Here is a 27382-nt window from a genome sequence, read left to right as displayed (position 1 = left end):
TTGGGCACCCTAGAAAGACGCCAATGGGCTACTAGTTAACAGGTAGTGACAGTAAGAGAACAGCGACAGTAAGAGAAGGTTAAATAAAACAGGATCTTGCATTAAGGACCTATTTTTGCAGAGTTCCAAATCATTAATACTTTTATTATTATTACTTTTTCCCCCAAATTATTACTTTAAAGTTGCCTCGTCCATAAAACAAATTTACATAAGGATTTTAGAATCCCTGTAATTTTACCAAAAAATCTAGGAATTTACAAAAACACTAGACAAATACATATGTGAGTCATTCCCCCAGAAGTGTTATAGCACTTAGGAAAACCAAAGATGGATAAGACCATCTGTTCAAGGGGCACATCTAGAAAAACTATACTACAAACAAACAGGAATTCTTCAAATAGTTACCTACTGTAGAGTAAAACATAAAGCAATATAGTTGGAGAGATAGGTCAACGTCTCTTTATCTATTCACATTTCAGCATGAGGGAGCATTAAGTCAGGGACAAGCAAGGAAAGCTGAACATCACAGGAACTGAAATTGACTTTTCCTTCAAAAATTTTAGTCTCAAAACATTTAGATCCCTTTTTGGTATCTGTCAATTCCTTTTGGCCCAATTTCCAACGATTTTGAGGATCTGCCCTTTTGCCAAGAAGCACACGTTTTAAATTAAACACTTTCTGTATATATGTGTGTATGTAAATTGTAAAAATTACCCAAATAAAAGACAGACACTTTAATTTCATTTACCTTTGGTCCAGGCAAGCCATCAGAACCTGGAAAACCACGGTTACCAGGAGCACCCTAAGAAAAGCCATAGATACAAGATTATCATCTTCATTTTTACATAACAAAATAAAGTACTAGATTTATGGTTTGGGGGTTCAGTTTATTTCCTTACAACTTTCTTACTTCAATACTTTAAACTTGGGGTTTTTTTATCCACTTGGAAGGGTAAAAATATCAGTGGTTCCTTCATGCATGCTGAACGGTTCCTACGTGAGCAGACTCATTGAAAACAAGATAGCCATTCGTACAGGGGTTAAGCAAAAAATCTGCAGATTAACTCGTCCTATCTCCATCATTTCTGCTACCAAACTATCCTGTGCACTGAAACAACAAATGAAAATATCCAGGGAAAAAATAATGCGCAGTATGACAGATTTCTCTTCCCTCAAAATAATAGTTAGAAGTAAGATCCATTCAGTGTGCAAAAAACAACATGTCATATTTTTATATCCTGACCCTCAGGGTATCATTTTCAGAAAGAATATACCACAGGAGGCAGCATCCTAAAATCATTAATCTGATATAGAACAAAGTTATAGATACAAATTAACTACTGTTCGGAAAACAAAGTCTGACTATACCCACAACCAAGCTGTAAGAAATTCATGGTTAGGTCAAGAGTTTTTTTGGCTTAGCAGTGCATCTCTCAAGACATATTTGTATTGCTTACCCTCTCTCCAACAGGACCTGGTGGACCTACTGACCCTGGATCACCTCGAGGACCTCTTTTCCCTTCTTCACCTATAGGGCCAATGGGACCCTGGGGACCTTGTGGGCCCTAGTGAAAGTAAAATGATTTTTAAAAAGTCATTGTAAAGCTCACCACTTCTCGGGTATGCTGAAAGAGACTGTCTTCTAAACACCATCAACATTTTTCCAAATCAAGGAGAAAAAAGCATAGTTAGGTTTTGAATCAGTTAAAAAAATGCAGCTTTTCAGCTTCAACTTTTATCTTTCACATTTTTTAAAAGCTAATATTTCAGTAAGAAGTGCACTATGAATAAACTGTAATTCTGCAGTTCGGCTGAATAGTGCTTCTTATAATCACCTATGTGCTCAGATAAAAAAAATCTGTATTTATTATTATCAATTGGACAAGCTGCAAAGGATTCAAAATTCAGTGGGACTTTTCTAGAAATTCTCAAAGGAGAACAGTCAGTGGTAAGGAAACCACTACTTCATCTGTACAGTTTTGTCAGTTATTACATGATCATTTAACTAGTCAGAAAGAAAAACTAAAGATTGGTTGACAAGTCAAACTGACTCCAAATCTGCAGAATCACTTTTCTTCCAAAATTCACACGGTTACAGCATGGAATTGTTCTCAAATAAATCTTTCACAGACATTAGCTGTGGGTTAAACAGCTATTCATACCATACAGGTATAAACATTTATATTAATGTATAAATAAAATATAATTAATATATACATAACTGCATCAGTATAAAATGTATTAAATGTAAGTTTAGAATAAGAAGGACATTTTAGTTAAGATTAGCATACAGACCTGTGTGCTTTCAAATGTCCAGAAGAATATGTATCTATTTCTCATGAGATAAAGAAATTAGAATAAACTCATTCTGCATGCTACGGAAACCTCAGTAGATGCATTAATTGGTTTCTCTGTCCTTGAGTCCTGCAAGGTCTACACCGGGTAGGTGACTTATAACATCAAAGGACCTGCTCCACCATTCATTCTTAGTACCGTCTAGCCAGCTGCGCTGCGGTTTGTCTTCCCCAACAATTACTCAAAAACCAAAAGTAATCTTCTCATGGTTAAAAGCATCGGAAGTGTCTTGAAAATGGTAAGAATCTATTCAAAATACTCATACAAGCCTTTGTGATTCTTTTGCATCTTACAGAGCATATGGAGACTTACAGGTTCACCTTTAGGTCCTGCTTCTCCCTTGAAACCTGGGACACCAGGGTCTCCCTGAAAACAAACATGAATACCACCCATAAGGTTAAAACTCCACATAAATCGTTCAACCATTTTGGATCATGTTATTAAACAGAACAACATTCCCTAGTTTAGTAACTAGTTGTAGTTTATATAATACAATGTTTGCGATTGTTTGTCTTTCCCCTTAGCGTGCTTGTTTATTATGACATTATCAAAACAAAAAAATTAAATGAGATGATTCCAGGAGGCAATTGTTACTGTTTGTCCAAGTTTATATAGACATTCTTCTTTCTTAGGCCACTAAGAAAGCAAAAACAGTATTTTGGACACACAGAACATTCACGAGATCCAAGTCTCAGCATACTTACTAGCACGTTATTAATTTATTTAAAGGAACCTCACTGCTAATCACTGGTTTAGTTTCATAGAGTGACACATCATAATTTCCAGAGACAAAGACATCATTACCGGCTGGCCTCGAATACCAGGTGGGCCAGTACTGCCCTGTGGTCCTGGGGAACCAGGTGGACCTGATAAGCCGGGGGGGCCTCCAGTGCCTGGAGATCCCTATAAATAGAAATAAGAGCAAGCTCAGTAAGGAAAAATAGTAAAAATACGGGAAAAAAACACATCCACTTACACAATTTCTTCAACAAATGATATGATCACTTACAGTTGGGCCTTTAGCACCTGGGGAACCGTCTGTCCCTTCGGTACCCTAAAAATAATGTACCAATCATTAAAATAACTTTAATGAGGAGGGTATCGATAACAAAAGCAGATGATTATAGTTATTTTGTCCACTTTACAAGACCAGACAATAAAGGCTACTAAATAAACACAGCAACATAAGACCTACTTGTGCAAATGCTAATATGAGTAACAAAGCATGCAAATTAATGTGACTTTTCATTTTTAAGATCCTATGTTTAAGCTTAAGCCTTAAAGCACTTGTAGGACTGAGACTGTATCAGGCTGTGTAACTTTCAGTTTTCCAAGTTGTTTTAATTAAATAACGAAAAGTTATTATCAACAAAATAAGCACAAAATAAATTAATGATATCTTTCCTTTTCTGAGGAAAAAAGTAATCTGAGCAAAAGTCAGTGCCTATTAAGTGGGGTATGAAAATCCCCTATAAACAGGCAACATGCACAGGATGAGCACCAAGGAACTCGATTTAATGTACTTACAGGAAGACCTTGTGATCCAGCTGGGCCCTGAGGACCTGTTTCACCTCTTTGTCCTTGGGGACCTTCAGGACCACGAGGACCTGTTGGACCTGCTTCACCCTAAGATTTCACATGAGAAAACAACTGGAGATTATTTTGCTCTAAAAAGTAGCACTTCAAAGTAACTAAGGAGGAGTACTAAGTTTATAAGAGAACAACAAGTCAGGTTTTGAAACAGTTTATTATCCTGAAAATATATTTTTGCTTACCTAATTCTGCTTCTACTACTTCTATGTGAATGTAAACTTTAAAAATACAAACAGAATTTTTCCTCAATGTATGCAAGGACAAGGAAACTTTCTACAGAGAAGCAGCATTATATCCAGTGGCCCAAATCAGATCAAATATTTTAGAAAGATCTCTCTCTCTAAAAACCCAGCACGCATATGTAATTTTTTTAGCTGCATTAACAGCTAAGGCTTGAGATTTAGAAATTATAACACATATGGGTTTTTTTTGCACAGTACAGATTAACTCACTGTTGCAGCATGATGTTAAATATAAAATCCATGTAAGATTAGACTGGATGCTCCAATCAAAAAGTTCCTCCTGGCATCTCCTTTGAATTTTATCTTTATATAGGAAATTTGCCTTTTGGAACTGATGACTGCTAATATCACGTCTTCATAACTGAAATTCACATCTTCATTGTCTAGTCTGCTTAGCTTTTGAGTTCAAAGCAGCTATTCCAATTTTACATCATCCGATCATCAAACTTGAAGGCAGCGCCTCCTTTTCAAAAGCTTTCATTGATTCATCATGTGACAGCTTCTCCAAACATTTATTTAGGTAATAAGTAGTGCTTAGCCGTAACAAAACATTTTATGACATGCACTAAAAGGTCTATAATTGTATACATTATGTTAATACTCTTATTAAGACTTGTTTACAAAAAAAAATGTTTTGTGAATGTTGCCAGCTTCACAACATCACAAAACATCTGCTGAACTTGGCTACCTGACTAATGAGAGTTTCTTCTTGTATAATTTTTTCCTATTGTGTTTTAGGAGTGTAAAGGAACAAAGCGGAGGAACTGGGTGGAGGGCAAGTATAAGAAGTATAATTAAGCTGCACAAGTTGTCTTTTCTGTCTTTGCAGACATATTCTCAAGGCCAGGGAAAAAACAATTGAGCACTTTCTTTAAAAACAGGAAAGGAAAGTCCCACAAAGACAGTGCTGCTGCCAGTGAAAGTTTTCCATTTCAGTCAAATTACACAAAGCCACAAAAGGTGGTAATCACCATTTGCTCTTTTGTGATGAACTGCAGTACATCTCTGTTGGGGTTCAAGCATTTTCTTTACCAGCCTAGATCATGTCAAAAAGTGTTCTCGGCAAGTTTGAGCACTATAAGGTATTGCTTCCATACTGTCTTAGACTAGTCCTCACAAGGTAATTTGTAATAATGCATCTTGTTATTCTTCGAATATACTAGGCAAGATTCCTGAGGCACAGCGTGACAGTCATCTTTGAATCACCCCTCAGCTCAAGCGAAAGTGAAAGCAAAGAACGTATCCTAACTGTGGTGAAGTGCAATCGCATCATTTGGCTTCTGGTTTCTATCTCCTGTCTCAAGGTCTTGACTAAGACTGATTTCACAGCAACTATTAGGGACCTGTATACACGTCAGTCCGAACTCTGTGTAGTCTAGTACGCAGTTTTAATGCTGTGTTCTTAGATATATCAAAAAGATGATTTTTTTTTTATTTCTTACCTTTACACCAGGAGCACCTGGAAAACCTGGAGAACCAGTTATGCCCAGTGGGCCCTGTAAAAGACAGAGACGCAAAGCTATAATTCTGCAGTTTAGATCACACAGATTAGTATCTAATTACTGGGTAAATATGGTTCTGGGATTAAATGTAGTCTTAGTCATAAAACGTTTGTTTATAACAAAACCAACATAACTATAAATATCACTTTTCTATGTGATATGCATACATTTTACAGAATTGTGGTGCAGTATTTTAATAATGTGTTTACCGACTTCAGCAAAGTTACAACCCTTGATTCAGCTAGTAATGCCCAAATTGCAACATACACAGTTGACAATTATTATAGCAATTGCTCTTCCATTTTCGTTTTTATCGTATTTGGGTTTTTTAGGTATTTTTTAAGCTGTCACAATTTGTCCTACAGAATGTAGCAAAGGAGAGTTTCAATTCTTTTAAACTTAAAAAAGAATTCTAGACAAAAGAGAAAAATAAGCCATATGTATATTGAAACAATTGGGTTGCTAAACAAGATTTCTGAGGTAAGCAACATGACAAGTGAAAATATAATTAAAAGCTATGGAACTACATGCCCTGCTTCCAATCTTCTGCCCCACTGAGATTTCCAAATTCCTTTGCGAGCTTTAACACACGGATGTTGTATCAAATTTTCAAGGCTGTATAGACAAAGACATACAGTAGAGACAGTTCACTGCTTGGATCTTTGTTCAGAAAAGGAAGTGGAGGAAAGGCCACGTTATGCCACACCACAAAACACAACGCTGTGCAGAGGTTCACCTCCAGCTCCCAAAACCGGTATAGCTCTTCCCAAATAGCGTTATATCTTGAGACAGCCGACGCTGTGTCTAAGAAAGGCTGACAGCTTGATAAGACTATAATATTGATGTGGTTACACTACTTCTGGCTCTAGAGCCAAATTCTTGGTGCATTGCATCGCAGGCGCACCTCATGTGGTTGCGGGGACAAGAGGTTTGGGCAAGGATGCAAACAGGTGGGGCTGCATTACACATGGCACTTTCCAAACTCACTAGAAAGCAAACTTCAATTGTATGCACTTGAATATACCTGTATGTCATGATACAAACCTTCCAAAGACTTCCAATTAAGGGATCTAAAGTAAATTTGTAAATTGTTTCCATTTTCATAACGCCTCTTGTGCTGAACAAGACATTCAGCAGAAGACCTTTCTACTGTGTTATAAACTCTCTGGATGGCGGCACACAGTGGTTATAAATATTCACTACAACGCTATTCCCAGATGATTCCTCTTTATCTTTTCCTGATTTTTCTCTCTTTTTGTAAAATATGATGCATACCATGAAAAATGTTCTCTGTAACAAATCTCTGCTGGCTGAAAAACTTAATAAGAACAATCTGTCCCACTAAGCTTTCATTACAACATTTCTGCCATGACCTTGCACTGGATTTCTACAGAACTGATGTAACAGCTCACTAAGTATACTTTTGAAAACCTATGTCCCAGTTTACTGGATCACAAATATATGTCTGCCCAATCTCTCTCTCCTTGCAGTAATAATTCCATCTTACGGCATACCACTGCACTGGCCCAAATAACAATGCAGTTCATTAACACTTCCTCCAATGAGAAACATATGCATTAAGTACCAGTACCTCCCTTGTGACACTACATGGGATTTTACCAAAAATGTTAGCCAACCAATTATCATGTCCAGTGAAGCTGAGCTCACATTTTACGCCAAAGAAAACTTTCAAGCTTCGTGTAGAATTTCACAGCTCGGGACACAGCTTTTTTTAACTTTATAATGTGTTTCCGATACTAAAAAAATCTTTTCATTGTTTGAAAGTTTCTTCTAACAAGCTACCCTTCTTTCATGATCTACTAAATAACTGAGTTTTGCAGCTTTTAGACACTTAAACTCGTTATATGAGCTTCTATTACAGTTAATTATTTCTTAATGAAATTTTTAATAAAATAGTCTGTTCATTAAGATGACACAGGTAAATGAATTTTTCTTAGGACTTATATAATTATTAAATAAAGAGTATGCACAGAATGAAATCTTAATTGCAGACAGGTGTGTTTTAGGGTTTTGGGGGGGTGCTGTGGTGTTTGTGAGGTGGGGTTTTTTTGCTTTGTTTTTTTCTTTTTTAAATTGAATGTCACAAAGTGGTAAAGGTTCAGGTTGGCTACATCAACGGGCAGAAAATGGCAACCACATCCTAGAAGTAAAGCTTTCATAAAAAGCAAACACAAAAGAATAACACATTTTTAAAGTGGAAGCTGATCTTGCACAAGTAGTACGAAATCATCATAAGCTTTCGTTTGCAAAAGCAGCACATAATTAACTGTATGTACATGAGTAATCCCGCTGGCTTCCTAACGCTCACGCAAATTCACTCAAATGCATTTTGGAAATGCACTGTGAGATTGGATTGTAGGATCGAAACCACCCCCCTTCGATACACCGACTTCCACAGTTTAAACCGCCACAGTCATCTTCAGCCCCGTTGCAATCGGGTGAGGACTTCTGCAGTCATGCATACCAGGCTTTCTCAGGTTGGCAGACATTCACACATAGGCTTCTTGTTCTTCAGTTCAGTGTGTGTCTGTCCGTAATTAAAAGGCAATCTTTACATGTTTTTTAAGGGATCAATTGCAGGTAGCAAGTTCTGCCGTCGGCGAGCGGCATTCCTTCTTGCTGAGAATGGGTACCATTTCATTTGCCAACTTTGTATGTGAAGGAAGATAATATGCAATTATAAACGGGTTTATATTACAATGCATATCTTTAAGACGCTTATCTCCCTACAATATGGATCCCACTTCATAAAAGCAGCAAAGCATCACCTCTCCAGGGAAGATGCCACTCCTCTGCAATTTAAAACCTTTAGATGAAGCAAACTACAGAGTATCATATCTCAGAGGACAGAACTAAAGCTAAATTGAGTAGAACTAAGAATGACTTACAGATAATTCCAGGTGCACTTAACTGTGACCAGCAACTGCCAACAATTTTTTTGTGCTTTTTCTGGTAGCATCAAAAGGCAAGAGGCAAATATAAAGTGAAAAAAATAGGGGATTAAGAAAGAAACTTACCATTGGCCCTGGCTTCCCAGGCATACCGTGTTGGCCACGTCCACCCTACATATGAAAATAGATAAGACAGAGTATTTAGAAGAACTCTATTTTTTTTATTTATTGATTGTTAGCATTTGTGATAACAGCCGTACGTACTAAAGTGATCAAAGAAATGCTGGACTGCAGAGCCCTCCAAACACTGGCATGGAAAACTTCTGGAAGAAATTATGCTCCCCTTCAAGCTAATGGATTTCTTTACTTTCACAGAGATGAATACTTTGACAGTGTCATTGTATGGAGCACATAACATAAACTGAGCACATAAAAGTCATGGGGAGAAATGCCAGAAAAAACAATACTTGACACTGGACGTAAAGCAACAGAAAGAATTTTCTACTCAAATACGATCTCATGTCAAGGCAAATCCCTCTTTTTGCTGAAAAGCAAAATATTTTTTAAGAAGACAGCTTTATTACCTGGAATTACATTATAAGACTTCATTTAAACTGAAATTCTAAAGTTTCATTTTAAACTTTTTTTCCGGACCAAATCAATACATATTATTTCTAGTTCAGTAACTTTTGGTGAAAATAGCCTCTCAACAGAAATTTCACAGAAACAAAGCTGATATTTTGGTATCACAGCAAAAAGTGTTGTGAGTGTATTTGGCCTCGTGGGCAGCTCTGGTATGAGAAATTACCATACAGCTAGCATTCTCCATTTAAAATTGGTTTTGACTTTTTGAAATTTATAGTAAAGGCCTCAACCCACAAAACTCTGCTCAGCCCTAACTTTCTTAAGCTACAGCAGAACTCACCACAGAAGTGACTAGCAGCCACACGAACAAACACTTTTAGGTCCAGGGATTTAAATTTAAGTAAAACAATGGAAAAATTACAAGCAGAGAGAAGGAAAATCCTACTTACAGGGGCACCCTGTGGTCCAATCCGACCTCTTTCTCCTGGCATTCCTCTAGGTCCCTTGAAGAGAGAACAAAAAGTGCATTATTTAGGAGCTCATTATGGCAGAATAACAAAAAGGGGAAACCATAGTTCACTTGATTTTTTTTTTTCCCCTCATAGTGGAGAGAACAAATGCTACCCCCTCTTTTTTTTTTTCCTCCTTCTTTTTCTTTGCTTTTTACTATATTTTTTTTTAACACACTTGACTTTTCCTTTGCTTCAAATAAATTTTGCACTGCATCGCTCTTCAGCAAGTTTCTGCTCAGTCTTTCTTATTTGCTTGTAACAAGAACATGATTAGGTTCACTGAGACTACAAGCACGATAAGGACAGATGATGCGAACAACAGTTACAAAACCAAGTTGTTTTTTTTTTTCCAGCTGCAGGTGTAGCTTATCTTGTCCTATAGCAGGAAAGAAGTAGCAGCCTACATAAATCCTTGCAATGCCACGGCTTGCCCAGCGGAAATTTAATAAACTGTAATTTCTCTTTTCCTGTTCCAACAGTATTTCCAGTTTTAAACACATTAGAATAAATTCTGTATATACTCACCAGGGTCAATAACGCAATTTCATTTACTACGTCTCATTCACAAACTAGGTTCCACTTCAGGGATATTACATTCTGCACGACACAAGATAGTGCTTCGCAGAGAGATGTCATTATCTGATATCAGAAAGGTGCTTTACTTCCAGAAGCACTGCTGAGAGTCGATTTTTGGCATGTTACGCTGCTCACAAGTATTCAGTTCTCCAAAACTACATCTGAATAAAAACTACTCTGAGAAAAAGTTTCTCCATTTCACTTCCATGTCATGCATACTTATCCTCACCATAACCTCCAAAATCCTCTGTCCATGGTTTTCCTAGCTACTGCATTTCTGACCTAAATTATTCCTTTTCTACCTCAGAGCAACCCAAACCAGTTTTTCCTCATATTGAAATCACTCCATATGAAGCACCAACATTTTTACAAAAAAATTAGTAGTCACCCTACACTTACATGAGTAGGAAAACAAACACAAAACCTACATTCAAGTTTCTGTTGAGCCTTCTGATTTATCGTTATTATCTATGGCTGTGAACCGCAAAGAATAACAGCTTATAGTGGACCAAATTTACTGTTAGCAAATTTACTGTTACTGGACCAAATTTACTGCTACAGAAAACAGAGCCTTAATTAAGAGAAAGTTCAGTCTCACAACATCAAGTACAGATATCAAAACTTTAAATTTCCTATTGGCAATAGCATTTAAAATCTTAAAGCCTCTTCTGTAACATCTGATGCACATGACACTCACCAGAGGACCTGTTGCACCCATGGCACCTGTTGGTCCGGATTCTCCCTAGAAATGGAAATGAAATGACAAAATTAGAGGCAACAGGTCATAGGAAAATGGAGTTACCTGTTTCCTCCCTGTCCTCCGCGCTTACGTTAGACCTAAGAGGCAGATGTGCAGAGTCACCTCTGTGCATCAGGGGCACTATTACCCCTGCTGATAGGAAATGCCACATTTACACATTCTCAGCGACGCAGATTTAACTCCTACCTGTTCTAGCTAACAGCCCACACCACCTACTGCACTGTTTCTACCAAGTCTCCTACTGTTGTTGCCTCCACAGAAAGTGGTAGGCAATCTCAGAAAAGAAATATTCTCTTACACAAACTCTCCTTAACTACTGATTTCACATGTAAATTTAGATTTTGGAAGATTCACTTCATTTACTACATTTTTAATCTAAAGGAATAGTTCTGTCCCACCTGTGATTACTGCTTACACTAGGCCAAAATAACATTTCTGCACCAGCAGTGATCAGTGTGGAAAAGCCTGAAAAAAAAGTATTCTATGCTCTTCTAAAATATGCTTTAATCCATCTTGAAAGGATTGACTCCAGCTGGCTATCCTGTATTACCACCGCTTTGAGCTGAGGTTGTAAGGGTGCTGCAGTACCAGTGAGGGTCAAAAATTCTAAGAGAATAAAATTGTTAAGTGAAAAATAGTCAGTTCAATAAAATATACTCTCTCTCCTCTCCAATGTCGGGTTTTTTTTAAGCCAGTCTCTAGTATGGCAATCCAAAAGAGAGTCAGGTTTTAGTTACGCATTGGTTTGGTTTGGTTTGGTTTAGTTTAGTTTATTTCTTTTCATTTCTTTTCATTTTATAAAAAAAATGTTAGAAAACCAGTTTTCCTCTCTCAGCTTGGTCACACAAAGCCAACAAGGACCACAAACTGGCCAAGTGGAAAATTGCAAGATGTGCATAGGCTCTTTGTTAACAAACTTCGTTGTCTTCAGCATTACATGGGTGTCACAGACAGACCACAGTCACTCCACCTCGTGATACCTTACAAGATTAATACTAAGCCCCGGCTGAAATTGTGACTGGCACTATTGAACTCTTCCTGTATAAAGCCCAGACACGTATAGCAGTTTGTACGGATCAAACACAGAGTGAAAATGGTCAACTCCACATAGCCTCTCCACTCCATACATGCAGCATTGACAGGAGAGGGTACAAAGCTGCATCCAAAACATCAACTCCCTTTCATTATTTGGCATTATGGAAAACACGCTTAAGCATTTAGTTCTTTGGGCCATGAAAATACCTTTGCTCCAGCTGCTCCAATTTCACCTTTTGGACCGTCAAGTCCTTTCAATCCCTGTAAGAGTTATAAAAATATGGAGAAACAATATTTATATATGTACACACACAGAGCATTCCTACTATTATTGTTAAATAACTCGATACTAAAGTGATAAGAATGGATCTGAGGTGGCAAGAGCATGAAAGCAAAAAAGTCAAGAAGAAAAAAACACATGGAATAAAGCTTTTAAACATTTCCTAAATGGAAACCATTTGTACAAGGTACATTTCCTTGGATTTGGTTTCCATTTTAAAACAAGAACGTTTTAAAAAAAAAAATCCTAAAACAACAAGAAGGAGGCTCTGAGCCATAGGAAACCTATTTATTTCTCCCTGAAGTAAAATTCTGGCCAGAAAACTCGGTAATTTGTAATCACTCCGTGTTGCAAACACATCCACCTCTCAAGTTCTCCACCCTAATGCAAGACTTGCCAACAAAGTGAGAGAACTGTCAGGTTTGTGCCTCCTGAAGCTTGGCAGGGCTTATGCAAGCTCCTTCTAGATTCCCAGATCATTTGAAAATACAGTGAAGAAAGCACTAGAGAATATAATACAGAGGTCAACTTAAAGGGGAATAGCGTTGATTTTCCGCGAGGCCCTCTTTCTCTCAAATGCCAGTGATTCTGCTGCATTTGGCAGGACTAGAAGCGTAGTCGTATTCACCAGTAACACAAAAGAAGTTGAATATCTTTATACTGAAACTGCCTGGAAACATCGGCTGTAAGGAGAGGGAAAACCTTGTTTCTTACCCTGTGACCCTTGAGACCTGGGAGACCAGGAGCACCAGGAAAGCCTCGAGGCCCCTAAGTAGGAAAAAAGAAAAAACAAATAAATTCCTTACTTCTGCAGATAAACCCAGCAATAATGCTGGTAACGGGGAAGAGGGTAGCAGCGTTAATACTAATGCTCCCAACACTCCTTCACCCTGGTGACATAATATAGGGCGGCATAGCATTTAAGCAGGTCACAGATGATACCGCATGACGTGCTATGAAGTTAGACCGTCTCAGCATTATGTACATTTTCACTGATATTAAAAGCTTTATCGTTTACATCGGTGTACGATCAAACCTCAAATAGAAGTAATGACTAGTGGTAGGTCAAATTTTGAAGCTTAATATGAAGAAAACTTAACTAAACAGAGATCAAAACTCAGAGCTGTAATTTAAAATAAAATAGAAACTGAGACCACACTGCAAACCATACGTGTTTTTTCAGAATATGTCAGTCAAGTAGCATGATAAACAACTGCTAGTAAAACAGATTTAACAACTAAGCCAAAGTTGCCTCGTACTTAGTTTCATACCAAGTTTCCCAATTTCTCTTTCAGGAAAGACTAAGTGATGAAAAGGAGCCAGGTGCCTCAGGTTAGAATATTGGTCACGTAATTTTATAATGGAAATCACATTAACACCTTCATATTCTCAGATAACAGCAATTCAGCAAACTGTTTAAACATATCATTTCTTCACTATAGTACCTCTGAACAAAAGTTCTCAAAAAGATTACAGTTCATAGCTTTCATCATAGAAAAAAATCATGAAGATCTGTTATAGAAGATGATGCATCATCAAGCAACACATTCTCAGAGGAGCAAAAAGGAACATCTGAGATCTCAACATTAGAGAGGAGAACTTCACATACAGACAAGCTGTTTCCTTGTTAACTTCAAGGAATGTGAGAAAGGTTGTGTCTTTCCATAGTGAATTATATGGATAATGTCTGATCATAAAGTTCAGTGGGAAATTACTCCAGAGTTGGCAGACTCCTAAAGGGAAAATTACTTTATAGAGGTATGAAATTTCTGAAATTAATATATTAGATCGCTTGAAATTATTTATACTCCATGAGTTTCCCAGTGAAGGATAATCTTTGTTGTCATACAAGTTCTTCTATATAAATTTGAGATTGTACAAATTATGCTTGTTTAGACTGAATGTTGCCTATAAAAACTCTTTATTTGGCCTGTCCTCAGCAGCATATGTATATTTACTTATACAACCAGGGCAATCAAATGATCAAGCACACACATGTGATAAGGCACGCGGCAAGGAGGCAAATCACGTACAAGGGGAAACAGCCCTTGTGAATGGTTATATCATGACAGGGCCAAAATTATACGAGATGATAAAGTGATATCATTTTATCATCGTATATACCTGTTTTCTTTTATTTCTAGAGTAAACCATGACAAGTATATTCTGCAGTACAAGTACACATTATTTGGAAGTCCTTTAATCACATTTGCATATTGAAAATATAGATAAAAATAAATTACATACGTCTATAATACAATCCCCTCTTCCCCTGCCCTCAGAGTGACTGTTATAAAGGTAAACAGTGTCACCCCAACTCGACATCACTTTATAGCCTCTGAGCACTTCCTGCACATGATTGCGAATGACCATGTGAAATACTGGGAAATGGAGTACAACTTGTACATATCATGATCTGTTTTATGCATGTTTTACCTATGAAACAGTTGAAAGGTACACCTGTGAAATGGCTCTCAGGATTAATTCAAGGACTTTTGAATCACCTGTTTGGTTCTGAGCTATCACACTGATCTGGATCATTAGAGTAAGCTAACACAAGTATTTCAGAAACTGAATGGCAGAACTTCACACTCATTATTAAAAGAGTTAGTGATGACATATGTATGACTGTTGTGCTGAAATGTATATAATCATGCTCTTACTGGAGATCCCGGAAATCCAGGCTCACCGGATTGTCCTGGTCTACCGGGTTCACCCTAAGGAAAGAAAAAAAGGAACACATGAAAACAGCAAATGTGAAAATTAACTTCTCTTACCATTCTTCCACTCAAACAAATGAGGACATTGACATCAGTATTGTACATCTTCTCTTTAATGCAACAATTTCAGTGATATAAATCAACTGCACACATGACTAGCAATGTGCATTAGACGCATGAACTTAAAAAAGGTTCTTAACAAAGAATTGCGGGAACTGAAGACCGAGTCCAAAATGCATCTCAGCATCACAAGATGGCGCTGCAATGTAGTTTCCCCGTGAATTAACGAGGCAACCTTATGTCATCCTCTCACAGAGAGTCAGATTACTTTAATTTTCCATAGGAACAGCAATCTAAAACTGTCTGCATTGTAGCTTGTTAGTTCTCCTTCTGTTCAAGGTTTTCAAATATGGATCATTTCATTCTAAGTCGGTGACTATTTTCTGTGCGATGCAATATAGGAAAGAAAATATGGTAGAACCAAATAAGGATATTTTGAAGATTATTCAAAGTCCTCCAGAGTCACAACCACATTCATGTGCATCGATCAGTTCAAATACATCCAGGAATCTGGGATGCAGGAATATGAAAGGCTTCAGAAAAATAATTTCTGCACGGAAAGAAGGTAAAGTGCTTCACAGATGCAATTAAAGAAACCCATAAGTACATTGGAAATGGAGAATGTTCTTAGAGCAGTATCAAGATTTGGCTTCACTGTGCTAATTAACTGTTTCCAAAGTTTCTTATAACTCTTTGCACAGTTTAACGGGAAAGCAGGTGTTACACAAGCTACGGTAATTTTTATACCAAAATAACCGGCATCTGCACTTTTCAACTCATTTCCAAATGGATTTAGCATGCTTAGCAAACAAATAATATACGCCTGCTAGTAAATTCTTAGGCTGCTGTTATGCAGTACATATATACTTATACAACATATATAATACATACATCTTACATTTATGTGTACATACAGGAATGGAGTCAGAAAATCAGTTATGAATATAATAAATTATTTAAAAGTTTTTTAAAAAATAAACGCTAAAATTTTATTGTCCAGATCCAGGTGAATGTTATCATCAGACAGTACTTCTAACTCATCATGTGATCCCAAAGAGAAGAGATGCCTCCAATTGCCCCATCCTAACTGTGGTACATTATTATGTTCGATTTCAAGAAAAACATTTCAGTTGAAGAACTGGCTGAGGCAAGAAATAATAAAGTGCCAGTGCTTAAACTTTAGGTATGATGTTGCCACGTAAGGAAAAGATAGGAGGGGTTTGAAAAGGGTTGCTAAGATTTACAGTTATGACACTGCACTAAATGAGGATTATGATTACAAAGAAAGCAAATAGATAAAAGTAGTTACAACAGGCACATCTGCTGGTTAGTCACTGTCTCAAAGATGCCAATATTTATTTTATTAAAAATAAAACAAGATACAAAGAATAACAAACTTACATCTTCACCAGGTTTGCCTGGAGGTCCCTCTGGTCCACGAGAACCAACTGGACCCTAAGAAATAAATGTATTTGTTGAGAAGTCAATTTAGCCACCACTAAAATATCTATTTTCTCCATTTCAAAATTTGGGTTTATAAAAACAGATGTAGAAAGAGGATGCCTAAGCACACTTGCTTAATTTTGTAGTGCTCTTTCTAACCATCCTGCCCCTACGAAACCCGCACTACATTATATAAAAATATAGGATGGATTCTTTAGGAGGAAAAAAAAACCATGAAAAATCACAGTTGCTGTTGTTCCCAATCTCTGACTCTTGCTTTTACTTTTGAATCATTTTATCACCTCTGAAAAGTAAATATTCTCATCATCTTTTGTGTAAGTTACACTACCAGGTATGGTTTTATCGGTGCTTATCCATCCTCAGGTCTGTGCTGGAAAAGTAATAATGATTGTCTATACTATAATCATTATGCATGTTCAAAACAATTTGAATTCATTGATTCAGACAACATGCTTTGAACACCACAACTCTTGACCAAATTTACTTAATAGCTTTGGCTGAGAGAACACGAAAAAAAATCTGTTCTGAAGTATATATTTAATTAATATAATATAATATAATATAATATAATATAATATAATATAATATTTGCAATTTTATTGTAGAACTGTTTGTCTTACCATAGGTCCTGGATCCCCAGGTTCACCAGGTGGGCCTGTGGGTCCAGCACCACCCTAAAATTAACCAAGGATGAATACAGTTACAAATTCCAAAAAGTAAAAATATAAAGATATAAATTAAAATCCATGATCAGGAAAATCACAGCCCATCGGACAGTACGGATTCTAATTCAGAGCCAGTTCACATTGCAAAATAAGGGAAAGTTGGATACTAAAATCCCTGAAGCTTTAGGTAAGTCTTGTGCCATACACAAATCCCACAGGAAACTTAACACCATGCCAATACTGAAACCAAAACAGTCACCATTTTCATTGCTGTTCCCTCATTAAAAAAATGTGGGTTGGGTTAAAACCTTGTTAAAGGTCTCAAAAATTGTTCGAGTTAATTTCTGTGTACAGAGTACATCTGGAGCAGAGCTCTTGAGAGCCACAAGATGCTCCTCTAGATGAAGATGCATTCACGTATGCACCACTGAAGATGGACATTGCCTCAGAGATGCACACGCATACCAGTTACTATGTGCTTTGCCTTCACCGCTGGCCAATTATCTTAAATCCCTTGAAGTGAAGTACTTACTTGTTTTCCTTGGAGACCTTGAGGACCTCTTGGACCCACTGGACCCTATCAAAAACACAACTTGTTACACACTGGAAAACACCCTTCCCCAAGTAACGTTCATCCTACAAAGACAGCAAAATGGCCTGACAGTGACCGTCAAGATAACATTGCTATGGTCAAATCCTCTGGAAAGCTTTTGTTATTTTTTTTTTTCTCAGGAGACTGATGTTATGAAAAGTACATAGAATGGAAATCTTCAAACTCAAAAAGCCCCAGCGGTGTAAATTCATTAGCAGCTGAAAATATGGGCTTGCTTGCTTTCTGGAACCTCACAGTCTCTGGAATCAGTCAGAATAACTGGGTTGCCTACGCAGCTCCAGGGAAAAAAATGTAATACCAGAACAGAGACTGGGTAGAATAGTCTTCCCTTGAAGGGAATCTCATTACTCAGATTAAACTCATAATGGAATCAATGACAAAATAAATTCATGCTGCTGTTCTCAGTCGTGAACAGCAACAAGTGGCTGTAGAAGGATGTATTTTCATGAATCATACAAACCACGAAAACAGCTTCCAAACAGTTGTGGTTTGTTACAGAAAATTCAGATTTCCCCTAAAAAAGTTTCGTGGGATTTTTAGGAAAAATCTTGTGCTTCATTGTAACTTATACCATGAAGTAAACATAATCTTGTCTGAAACTAATTCTCTTACTTGTAGCAGTACAAAAATATCTATAGCAGACGATAACTTGCATTTTGACAGAGGCTCAAGATTTATGTCTTTTACACACAATTCATTATTTTTTTACCAATTTTTACAAAGCAAATGTAGAGGAGTTAGTAATGGGCCATTTAAAGATTCTAATTAACATTAAAAAGAAAAGAAAAAACAATGGTTAAGCTGAATAACTGTCAGTTACTCGGTTTACAAGGAAAGGAAAAAAGGATATCACAGAACTTGAGGAATCAATCCATGGACAGTGAGTGAGTGAGTGCCAACTGACTTCAGCAGGCTTTGTGTAAGGCCTTAGAGAGACATACATATTGAAAAATACCTTAAAAGATATATTAATATTAAAATGCATAATATTTTAGAATGACAAAAGAAGAGGCAGCACCAGAGATGCAGTGTCTCAAGACAAACTGAGTGAAAAGATTAAGCAAAAGGACAGGGGGCAACAAAGTAAGCAGGACAGACTTGTGGAACAAATCATTGTATGTGTGCACAGCAAATTCGCTGAAGAGAGACATTCATAAAAAAGGAAAGTTCCTTGAAGAAATCACTGCAAAATTTAATCCTAAGGCAAAACCATCTTTAGAACCTTTCAATCTGTATTGAAACTGAGTTTGAAGGTTACTAGTGGGGACTTGAAGGGATAAGATTCATGTAAGCAAACTCACGGACAGTACAATCACTGAAGGATGGTTTCCTTAAGAACAAATGTTAAAAATAACAGCTAAGAGGCATCACAATGTGATACAAGTAGTGAAAAGAGATAATAATATTCAAAAACAACCTCAAAAGTTTTAGCAGAGACAGCTTAGGGTGTTGAAACAGCCTTTACAGATGGTAAAAAATTTCAGTGTTACTATTAAGTCCCCAGGGCACTGAAAGTAAAGGGCATTATCTAAACAGTGAGAGATGCCAGTGATAAAATCGGACCCACTGGAGAAATAGAATGTCTGTCTTAAAATAATGAAGTACAGCTTTCAGTTAACAGCTGGTTTCAGAAAGATTTTTTTTAATTACTACCAAAATTAACTATCTTTGATGTCACCATGTGAAAAGAAGACTTCAAATTTACATATTTGTTTATTCTGCTTTGTGTTACACCCAATGTTATTAAGTTACTCTGCAGTGACTCAAGATAAGAGAAAATCAGGAGCATTTTTTCCTGTACCTTACTGGTAGTAGCTACTATATTTCAGAAGGAAGGAAGGAAGAGAACAAGAAGGCTAGAGGTAGGAAAAAAAGCTTTCACTTTAACAGAAGAATATTTTTTCACTTTTTTCCAGGTACTGTGCAAAACTGCACTAGAACATACTGTACATTCAGGTTCTAGAGGCATAGTGAAGTTGAAAAGGATGAATTCCCTTTTGGGTTTTTGCGTTATGCATTCTACTTCCACCCTGTTCTACATACAGTACAGGGCTCATCTGGTCTTACCACTGCACCAGGCATCAGTCCCATCTGACTACCAAGTCCAGATTTCTCATCCAGTCCTGCCATCTGAGCTGAAAATGGCTGAAAAAATAAGATGGGTGATTTTAGCTGTCAGTCATTTTGATAGTTCAGAACACAAAAACCCATGCAACCAAATCTTTGTTGTTTACATTGGCTTTGCAGCACTAAGAACTAAATTCTTGGTTTAATCACTGAAAAGCTGTCTTTCCTGTAAATTTGAGGTGGTTTAAGGCTTCATCGACCGGTGAAATGCATCATGTTGTCTGCTTACTATGGTGACTCTACCACTACTTGAATATTAAACAAATGAGAAAATTGCCTAAAAAGAGGAAAGCTTCCCATGAAATGAATTAGATTTCTTTCACCACCTTCAAGTTTAAATCACACCTTAACTTCACCTGCAATATTCCTTCATGTCTTGTAATTCTCTCCTTTGTTTTCACTTACTGTGCTTCAAGTTCAGAAATATCTTAAGGTAAATAAATGGAAGAAAAAAAGTCATAAAAGCTGACTTTTATGAGTTCAAAATAGAACTTTAAGCATGTTGCCCTTATCCAGCAAAGCTGAAGGCCACTGTTGTTCATGCCAATTCACAGAGACAAATGAGTTAGAGCAGGGAGAACCTTCAGCGCCTTCCTCCTTCTTCAAGCACATAGTTGAAATCAACAGTTTTATTTTGCTTTGTTCAGAGCCAGATGCTCAGCTGTGGCAGGCCAGAGTTTACAGTGGCCGAGAAGGAGCAACAGCAGAAATACGCATTCAAGTCTTCTAAGATTTACAGTTTGTTCCGCATCAGATTGGTCCCCAAACACATTTTCTGCAAGGCTGGAGATTGCCTAACTTCAGAGACAGCAATACAAAACAAAGATGTCTTAGATCTCTGGCCACACCTATTCTTTCATGTTTTCTGTGGAAATCTACGAAGGAACGGTGGTCTAACACCCATCCTGGTGCTTCTGTGATTCTAAGGGATTTCTCTGTGCTGGAGATGTTTACTTGGGCTGAATCCGCTGGATTCAGGAGTATTTGGAAAGGCGGTTAAGTCAAGAAACGCTGCCCAAACTTGCAAGCTGTTGGCCTAACATGAATATTTCAGCTTATTGTCAGTATAACTCCATTGTTTTCAGTAACGTTGCAGGAACAACGGAGTGAGAAATCAAAACAGATATCTTCCAAACAGCAATGAATGTGTAACTGAATATACTTGAGAAATTCAAATATGTATTTCATTATCAATCATAATTAGTGTTCCGAAGAATTGGGGGGTGAGGGTAGAAAAAGAGTCTTGCAGAACACCTTGTCTGTATCTATGGCTGGTTAGCACCGCTTTTCACAAACAATTCCTTACTTAATTTTCTCCGTGTTGGTCTGGAAAATTCCAGCAAGAAGTATACTCAACCACATTTTAACTTCCCTCATCAGTTATTCTGTTATTTATAATTCACCTTACTTTTTCTTTTCTGTATTCCTAATTTGGTACACCAGTTTCCCTGTACTATTGCCCAGATCCCTTGGGTTTAAATCAGGTGGAAGTAATAGAACCCTATTGAGGGTTTTAGACTTGGGCACCATGGCTTTTCTAGATGCTAAAAAAAACCATTGTGAAAGGTGTGTCCTTTCTGAGGTTTCTCACGTTCAACTTGCCCCAGTTTTTGGCAGAACTTGCGCTGCCGCTAGCTGCTGTCTGTCATGACTGGGAGACAGGAACTATGGGCACAGAGTTTCACGTTCACTGAAGCAAAAAGAAGTTTGCAGTCTTTGTCTCATGTGGATCTGGCCCAACACTCAGTTCACTTTCTACTAAAGCAAGTGTAAAACTTACCCTGCTTAGTCCATCTGGTCCTGGGTGGGTAGGATGCCCTGGAGGACCAGGGTCACCGGGCTGGCCAGGAATACCAGGTTCACCATCAATCCCTTGAGGACCACGAGGACCCTAGAAGGAAAATCAGAAATGCCAGCAGTGTGCAAAGGTATTCGTTAAAATCATTGTAACTGGCAAACAACTGCCTCGTTTGTGATAAGTCTGTATTTCTACAGAAAGATCTTCAAACAACCAACATCCCTTAAGGCCTGTTCCTACCTTCAGATCAGAAGCACTGCATAAAATTAGTCACAAATCCAATACAAGAGTATACAGCAGTAATTTGTCTCACAGGCTCTTCTAGAAACTCAGGCTTCCTGTCATTCCATACCGGAGCACACTATTCCTGAAAAACTACTTGGCTTTGCACACAATATATAATATCACAAATTTACTTCTAAAATACATATAGCTCAGATTAGTGTAAATACATACACGTTTAGGAAACTCCAGCGTAAGGCTGGATTTTTTCAGCCTCCTGACATCATGAATGGTTTAGACAGCTCGTACTATTGCTGAATTCTCAGCAGTTACACTGCCAAAAACGCAGAGAAACTCCCTTGGTGTCGATGTTATCTCTAGCTCTCCTAGCCAGAATAGGCTAGGAGATCAGAATGGGAGCAATGAGATGGCCTCCTAGCCAGAATAGCCTATTCTGGCTAGGAGGCCATCTCATTGCTCCCATTCTGATCGCCCGCTCTCGATTCTTAAACTGGATTAATCTCATCTTGTGTCAGAACTAAAATTAAATACGGAAGCAGCTAATAAAACATTAGTGGAACAAAAACCAGTAGCAACAGGACCAATAAAGATACACTTCAATCATAAAACCAGACTTGAAAGTGCTTGTCACTACTGCTTCCTTCATTGGAATAAAATGTTTGACTATGGCGAGGAAAAATTTTATACTGTATAATGAGCTCTTCTGTTTTAAGGATCCTTAAACATAAAAGTTTGGAAGCCTGGCTCAGTGAGTCATCTTTACAAACACAATTATAATCAGACAGATTGCTTGTATTTCCATGAGATGAAGACCGTGGTTTTTTACAGTCTGCGACACATTTCAGTGCAACTTATGTCTGAAGTAACATGGTTTGAACTGGTATGTTTTGAACTAGTTTGGTTCACAGGTTAAAGAAAAAAAATTCCCTTGGGAAAGGGCTACACTGGGATAGCATTGACAATAGGATTCCTAGAAACTCCCAGTAAACGAGCTAATTCTCTTAATTCTCGATCTATCTTTATGGTCTGAAATTCCTATGAGCATAGCAGTCAGGGGAAATCTTTTTCTTATCAGACATACACGTACACACACACCCCTAATCGCAGAATGAGTTGTGAATAGACGGTATTCTGAAACAAATGAGAAGCTTTGGGCATGTTGGATGGAAGCAGAAGGTTCTAGTAGAAACGTCATTATTTAATACTTCTATTATAAACAGAAGTACACACTGCCAAACCTAAAAGTGCACACTGTCCAAAGGAGGAAAAGAATGAGTTATCTTCTTTTGCTTGTTCTCAAAATAAAAAGAAAACAAAGCTAAGCGTTAGAGAAAAAAAAAAACAGTTGCCTATAAAGAAGTAGGCAAGCTTCTATAAAACTTTTGGTTTTCAATATACAAACCAAGACACCTTAATAAAATCTGATACAGAAAAAGGTTTTTTTTAATTTCTTTTTGGAAAAGGACCTACTTTTTAATCACCAAAAATCAGACTGCCTCAAGAGCAACCCTGCAACCCCCGACCTTGAAACAACCTCATAAAATCACGTTTGTACTTGTAGGTGGTAACAAACCAGCGGTATATAAATGTTTGTTGGGTTTTTTTTAAAAAAATCTTGATTATACTTTTATTTATTTTATATTATTTATCTGTTTATATGTATATTTTTTAAAAAGCCCTTTCATTTTCTGTCACCAGCTCAAGGTCAGTGAGGTTTAAAGAAGAAAAAGGAAAAAAATTCTAGCACAGGCCACGAGGTGGCACCATTTAAACACGCAATTTACTCATTCTGGCCCATGGCTGCTGCTGCTCAGGAAAATATTACAGGTTTTGCCTGTAATGGAATATAAGGAAATGCAGATCATGGTACAACACTCTCAAACTACTACATACTTTCACTGCTACTGCAATTACAATGCCGTGTAAATCCATACGGAAACAAAACATATCAATGATTCTGAGGATGCTCAAGCTTATTTTCTGTCTCCAAAAGGTCATTTGTAAACACCTAAAATTTGATCATGCTCCAGAACTCCCCCTCCCTAGATGCATTTTGCAAATGCAAGCATGCTATTCCCTAGCTGCTTCTCTCTCATTGTTCACTAGAAAAGAATCTGAAGTAAAAAATATGCTAATGCTCCTGAATTCACTTTCCATGCAAGGGTCCTGCTTTTGTAAAGGGCAGAGATCCATAGCAAGGTTGAGTTCCTTCTGCTCACTAGTCAGTAGGACCCCATGTAAAGAACAAAAAAACATCCAAAGAAACAACCAAATGGCTTGGAAATGTGCTTAGTGGTTTTGTGATATCAGCCGTCAGTAATGTATTTACCCAGATTAATTTTGTAAAGGGTGTCTGTACAAGGTTACCTGCTCTATCAGGTATTTTAAACAAACTGCAAACAACGTGCAGAGAGGTTTTCATAATATAAACTGCAGATGTGAGCTAACATTTTTTCTTCCACAAGTATAAATAAAAAAATCTTGCACTAGCGGTCACTCTGTATCTAAAAGTAGTGCTCTTTGGTCTCAGAACTACACTCTGACATACACACAGCTCACCAGAACCTTTGACGTAACATTTTCAAAGGAGCCTACTAGACCCTAATCCATTGATATTCCTTGAAAGGAGTATAATAACCTGTGTCAAAGGAACTCAAAACAATTCACAGCCTTTTGGTATTTTTGGTGCTTCTAGCCACCACTCTCTAGAGACATACAAGGGATGCATGGCACAGAATCAGGAATTATTTAGCATCTCATTGAAAATGTTGCACACTCGGAAAGCATTTCAGACGTCTCTACAAACACAGTCAAGGTTCCTCGATGCACCACAAGATTTCACAACTACTCCCAGAATTCTTTTGAGCATCTTGATACTCATTCATCAGACAAATGTCTTATGGTGATCTAGAGAGCAGCAGTGGCTTGGCATGCATCTCAAAGAGGCTACACACTTACTCCACTGCTTTAGAAGAAGTGTCGTTGCCATCTATGGACAACAGGCACTCACTGGAGGAGCAGCAGAAAGGAGTCCGTTTTAGGCCTATGCCTAAACTCAGTATTGGCTTGCTCTCTCCTGAGGGATAGGAAAATATCCACATAGAAATTATAATGATACAACTCTTCAAAATCTGTTTTTAGCAGCTGCTGCTCTTTGACCTAGCGTTTTCAACAGGAACACGTCGTCTTTGGTATTTTCAGCACTCCCTTTTGGCCTTTCTGTGGTTCTCCACATGCAGACACTGAAATTCCCTTATGAAGTCTTTATTTCCACCGAGCAATCTTGATTATATTATTCACCAGCATACCAACATATGTAGTCACATATTAACTCCTGATAACTTCCTGAGCTTTGCCTTTTGTGAAATACTCTGAGCCACACAGCTCACACTGCTTCTGGTGCACAGTAGTAACCAGCAAAAAGTCAGCAAGTTCTTAAACAGGCAAACACGATGTTCCAGTTTTGTTCTTTTTTTTCCTTTTTTTTTTTTTTTAAATTCTGAAGAAAGCTGTACTCTCAGATGCTACTTTGGGGAAGTTTGTTGAGAAAGTATGGCTTTTAGTGGAAATACTGCTAAAACTCTTTCAATTATGTCAAAACATTCAGGTTTCAATCTATCCAGGCAATGGTGAGACATAAGCGTGTTTCTGTTTGTTACCTGATTCTTGGAAAATAGGAGGAAAGTTCTGGTAACTCTAGCAGACATGGAGACAGTTAAAAGCCATCTAACCGTTTGAGGTTAGTCCAGTACTTGCTTTCTGAGATATTCAATAACTTACGGGTCTTCCCTTTGGTCCTCGTTCTCCTCGTGGTCCTTGTGAGCCTGGAGGTCCCTAAAAGAAAGATTAGAAATATTAAGTACCTTTTAATCTAGCTAACGATTAATAAAGCTCTGAAAATATGAAATGCATTGCTCATTTGAAAATTAATCTTTTTGGGGGGGGGGTACACATCATCATAAAGCAAACAGCTTTACAGTCACCAAGTATTCAATATTTCTTCTCAATTGTACGTTGCCTGAAGGGAGTAGAACCAGGATGTAGAGATCTACAAAACAGTTTGATCTCTCATGTGCTCCATAAGTTAATTTAGCAAAGATTTTCTGAATGCTGGAGGCTGTTAATGCAGAAACGTCCAGGTTTGAGACATCCTTTTTCATAGCCCAGAACTGCTCTCTGCTTAGCCACAGCCAGGGAGAATACTGCATCTCCTTCTCTTCCTGCTAGATCCCTGTTAGAAAAGCATTCCCCAGCATCAGCCTCGCACAAAGGTCCTCAGACTCAGACATCCATGTACTAGAAGCACACATCCATTCATTTAAGGCATGGTCTGACCTGAGACTAGTAAAAAAATTCATAATCTAGTTGTCTCCTCAAATCCAGCGGTTTTGCAGGCAATATCCACTACAGGCACGGGAGAGTTCTCCTTCACATCATCCTCACAATACAAAACAGAAATGGCAGGAGGTGGACAATGCTACCATCAGAGAAACAGAACATCTAAAAATACTCACGGCTGGTCCTGGGCGGCCTCGTATTCCTGAAACCTAAAGAAGGCAATATAAATCAAAGTTACCACACAACATTATGGCTATATTTGTCACAACTACGCTACCAAAAATTAGTTATTAAAAAGTAAATAGCAAGAGAGAAAATTAAACTGCCAGGGAAGTTGTAAGGCTTTTTGGGAAAAAGAAAATATAAATCCCATTGGTTATCTCTTTCCAGTTTGGAATCTTTTTTATAAGCAATATAAACAAAATCTTGGAAGTAACATTGTTATTCTAAAGCCAATGAAATTTGTGAATTACAATGAAAGTGGATTACAATGATTTAGTCTCAACTTATCGATTCTTTTGTTTGTCTTCATGCTAGAAAGGGATAATAAAGATAGAAAGTGACGATTTATTTCACCAGTTTTCTCAAGTGTCTCTACACTTTCCAATAGTCATTTACCATTATACCTCCACAAAATTCTAACAATAAAATAAAGATTATGACAGATTTAACTTAATAAGATTCTTTCCCAAAGTGCAATTGACAGGAATTTCTAATGTTACATATGTGAAACAGTGTAATTAATTCCATTCCTTTCATTCCTGGACTGTACATTTTTGTTGTATTTCCTTAATTACTGCAATTCAGCTTTAAAGCACTAAAATGTACACTTCTAGGGTGTGATGATAAATGAATTAAAAAATGGACTTACAGGTGGCACTATTCCGGGTTCTCCTTTTTGTCCCTGTAGGAAAAGAATACAAAAACATCCAATGGCAGAAAACAAGTGAAAGTACAATTAACGCTACCAGTTTTCCCAATACCATCCCTGTGACTGTGACA

The 27382-nt window shown here is 37.5% G+C and overlaps 1 protein-coding gene and 2 long non-coding RNA genes across 3 annotated transcripts; all 3 read right to left on the bottom strand.

The window, feature by feature from the left end:
- Positions 1-574: 574 nt before the first annotated feature.
- On the bottom strand, positions 575-10164 carry LOC309672458 (uncharacterized protein; the record flags this gene model as incomplete). Its single annotated transcript, XM_082483987.1, has 10 exons — positions 9639-10164; positions 8731-8775; positions 5633-5686; positions 3883-3981; positions 3365-3409; positions 3160-3258; positions 2668-2721; positions 1458-1565; positions 749-802; positions 575-640 (listed from the first exon to the last, which is right to left on the bottom strand). The coding sequence occupies exons 1-10, from the start codon at positions 9678-9680 to the stop codon at positions 575-577; spliced, it is 666 nt and encodes a 221-aa protein (XP_082340113.1). The 5' UTR covers positions 9681-10164.
- An 820-nt stretch (positions 10165-10984) lies between these two features.
- LOC309672686 lies at positions 10985-16547 on the bottom strand. The gene is made up of 5 exons (XR_014269253.1): positions 16534-16547; positions 15016-15069; positions 13067-13120; positions 12280-12333; positions 10985-11019 (listed from the first exon to the last, which is right to left on the bottom strand). It is a non-coding gene; the product is annotated as an uncharacterized lncRNA (long non-coding RNA).
- Positions 16548-17792: 1245 nt separating this feature from the next.
- Positions 17793-21849, bottom strand: LOC309672687. The gene is made up of 3 exons (XR_014269254.1): positions 21782-21849; positions 19942-20019; positions 17793-17838 (listed from the first exon to the last, which is right to left on the bottom strand). It is a non-coding gene; the product is annotated as an uncharacterized lncRNA (long non-coding RNA).
- Between the last annotated feature and the right edge of the window lie 5533 nt (positions 21850-27382).

This window comes from Vanellus vanellus, assembly GCF_965231255.1.
Source record: "Vanellus vanellus genome assembly, chromosome: 5".
In the NCBI taxonomy this organism is placed as follows: Eukaryota; Metazoa; Chordata; class Aves; order Charadriiformes; family Charadriidae; genus Vanellus; species Vanellus vanellus.
Note: the sequence above shows the minus strand (reverse complement) of the source record. Positions and strands in the feature narration are given on the sequence as shown.